We start from the raw sequence: 3,621 nt of genomic DNA on the forward strand, positions 1-3,621 counted from the left end.
CTTCCCTATAGACTGGATGTGTTCCTTTGCTTTCATTCTTAGCGAGGCGATACTTGTGTTTCGTGGGTCTGCCTCTTCTAGTGAAAATTTATCCATAAAGCCTGAGCACTGATACGTTGGTGGAGGGGGGCACACCGCCCCTATATGGGGCAGAGGGTGGTTGAGTGTAGTTGAACTGAGAAACTGTGGAGGGGTGTAGCTGGCTGGTACTCCCTGCTGAGGGGTGATGAAGCTGGGCAGGGACTGCAGGGGAGAGCTGGAGGAGGTGATCGGTCCAGTAAGCCAGGGCTCTAACGGCAGACCGCTACCCAGAGACAGCGGCCCCGATCTTGGGATGGACAGCATGGAGGACTCCTGCAGCTTGATGGAGCTCACCTCCAGTTTCTCCTGACGTCGCCACTTTGCACGGCGGTTTTGGAACCACACCTGAAATTTGACATAAGAAGGATTTGGTTTAGAATGCAAGAATAACACGTTTAAAAGTTCAACTGTGACAGAAGATATAGAAAAGTACAGATCTAATGTTGATGTTTTGCAAAAAAACGTTCAAATACATTTGCCAGAATAAATAAATAATTCAAATTGTATTAGTTTGCAAAACCTTTCAAATACACTTGCAAAAAAGTTGATATATGTTTATGATTAAATAGTATTCTATTTATATTATTTATTTTACATATTATACATAATGTTATATTACAATATTATAAATTATTTTTGCCAGTTATTTATGTCCCAGATCTTAATTTGCTACACATAAGGTTCAGATATTTGAAAACAAATTAGCCACATTTTATTAGCTGTCACTAAAATTACTTTAGAATATTTTAAATCAGAATATTGTATCCTAATAATATTCTGATTTAAAATATTCTAAAGTAATTTAAATCAGAATATTATTAGGATATAATATCCTAATAAAAGCCAAATTTTCTTTGGTACTACACAAGAAAAACAGTCTGATGTGAAATCTCTTACCATCGATATTTGTCAAGTTTTACTTTTAATGAATGTAATACAAGATTATTTATTTTTCAAATTTACTTTAAATATTTCTACAGTTTTTTTTATATAATTTTTTTTAAAGAAAAAAATACCCAGTTGCTTCAATACATTGCATTTTGTTTTAGTTTATTCTATTTTATTATTATTTATAAAAACGAAAATATTATTTTTTTTGCCTTGAAATTGTGCTTGAAATATTTTTGAGCAACATTGCAAACGGAAGGGATGACTATGTAAAATGAAAGGTTTTGAACAGTGATCTATTAAATGAAGTGATCCTATTGCTAGCATGTGTCATTCTTATTCTCAAATACACGGATCATGAAAGTCCATCATGTGTGTGGTCTATCCTGTGCTCACCTGCACTCGAACTTCTGGCAGGCTGACCTTGAGCGCGAGCTCCTCTCTGCTGTACACGTCAGGATAATGCGACTTCTCAAACGCTCTCTCGAGCTCGTGCAGCTGAAAGGTTGTGAACGTGGTCCGGTTCCGCCGGTGCTTTTTCTTAGGATTTTCATCATCCGATAATTTACCACCATCCGCATCCGGCAGATCCGGACTGACCATGACGGAGGATCTACAGACACCTGTATAAAAAGAAGAAGGTTGAGAAAGTGTGACGTGTTCATATTTAAATTAAAATTCACGTATTAAAATTATTTTTCTTTTTTTTTTTAAACTTCACGTAAACCACTAAAAAGTTTTTAAACTTTTAACATCCTCATATTTATTTAATTAGCCTATATTTTAGACTTTTTCAAATAAAATGTATATAATTTAACACTTTTTTCTGTCTTTTCCTTTCTTTAAAAAAAAACTTTTTTTCCATTTACAATAAAAAACCTAAAAACTCTTAAAACTTTTCAATAGCCTAAACTTTTCAGATTTCATATAGCCTAATATATCAATATTTAAATGTCTATTATGTACTTGTAGAAATTTATTCATGACTTAAAAAATTTAATTTAGTATAAAGTGCTGCCGAAACGTCTAGTTTTAAAACCAGACAAATGTCACTCTGCGAAGCTGTTAACTCACCTTCAAAGTTTTTGGAGTTATTGGAGTCCTTTTTGGGGGGAGACAAAAGCTCAGCGTCTTTGACCGGCTTCCCAGATCCATAAGAAAAAGCCGTGTGGAAGATATTCTCTCCTTTAAATCCCAAAATGGATTCAATGCTGTGGATCCTCGTTTGGGATCCAGGACTGCGAACCAAGCGCGCGGATGGGGAGAGACGCTCTTCCATATCTTGGGACTGGGATCCAACAAGCCTCATCGAACGTTTTGTTTCAGGAAAAAAAAGAAAGTACTAAGGATTTCCCCTGTTTTCTAGCCTATTTCCTATGCAATACACTCTATTTCCAATAATCTAGGCTGTCCCAGCAGAAGCAACTTTCTCCAGTAGTGGTCCTGCACACACTGAGGATGCAGTGGCCCCCAGGGGCCTTATATGGATCCCCCTCGACCGGGACTCTATTGTGTGAGTGACATCCCCTTCGACACGTCAAGAAACGTCAGATTGGCCGGAGTGAGGGATGTAGTATTGTCCCTGAGCATTTAACTCCTTGTGGGCATAATGGCAGCTTTATAAACCGCCTTACATAAATCTTAAATCATCTTTTCCCACTCCAGATGTCTTGATCATGATGGCCTGTAGAAATAAGAGGAACTGGGGCTGGGATTACATTTTTGGGGCCGAAACAGATCAAGATCTCTGCACGCGCAAAATGCCATTAAAAATGTCAGCTTGTAAAATGTTCTGTGGTACACTCGCGCCGAAATAGTTACTTGTATTGTACACTATTGTCTTAAAAATAAATGAAAAATATAGAAATAAAAATACAACAAATGACAGAAAGCTTTAAAAAAGCTTTTTCTGACACTATTTGAAGGAGATTCCATGTTAGTTTATCATGGTGAAATAACGAAATTGGTCACATCACTCTCTTCTGAGGTGACAGTAAAAGCTGAATGTCTCCGTTTGGAAATATAGCCTAAAGAATTTGCGAACAAACAAACAAGCAAACAAACACACACACACACACACACATATATATATATATATAATGACATATAGCTATTTGCCACGTAACGTTTGTGAGAGTGACCGACACACGTTAGGCCTATTTCTATAATTAACAAAATGTTTAAAATGAAATAGTAGGCCTACTCTTTATACTTGAAATCATTTTACACACATTAGGTTGTAGATTTTTCAACTAATTTGTTGCAGCTAAATATGGAAATATTACATCAACGTTTGAAACACACAGCGGAAAGATAAAATAAAATAAATAAACCCCGAGTTACAGACATTTAAACAAAATGTGTTAGCCTAACACTCCGCGATTTACAATGATTACCATTTTAAATGTTGTAGCCTAACAAAAAATTATAGTCTTGCTAGCCGATATAAAAGTAAATAAAATATAAAATAAAGTAAAAACAAAGCTTTATATAATTTCTAATGAGAATATACAATGTTATTCATAGTCTGTTTGTGAACGACAAAACAGAATAGGCTATGTTTAGGCTTCTTAGACTATAAAACTGGTAAATTGGTATCGGTAGAATGAAATGATCCGGAGTTTTGGTGGTGAAACATTAAAGCAGCCTAAC

General features: G+C 35.7%; 1 protein-coding gene across 1 annotated transcript; it reads right to left on the reverse strand.

The window, feature by feature from the left end:
• rx3 (retinal homeobox gene 3) lies at positions 1 to 2,403 on the reverse strand (the record flags this gene model as incomplete). The annotated part of the gene is made up of 3 exons (XM_016526399.1): positions 2,044 to 2,403; positions 1,366 to 1,592; positions 1 to 426 (listed from the first exon to the last, which is right to left on the reverse strand). Coding segments are annotated over exons 1-3 (888 nt in total), but the record flags the coding sequence as incomplete, so codon positions are not given.
• Between the last annotated feature and the right edge of the window lie 1,218 nt (positions 2,404 to 3,621).

The sequence above is a fragment of the Sinocyclocheilus rhinocerous genome, unplaced genomic scaffold (genome assembly GCF_001515625.1).
Source record: "Sinocyclocheilus rhinocerous isolate Xijiao unplaced genomic scaffold, SAMN03320098_v1.1 scaffold663, whole genome shotgun sequence".
Taxonomy (NCBI): Eukaryota; Metazoa; Chordata; class Actinopteri; order Cypriniformes; family Cyprinidae; genus Sinocyclocheilus; species Sinocyclocheilus rhinocerous.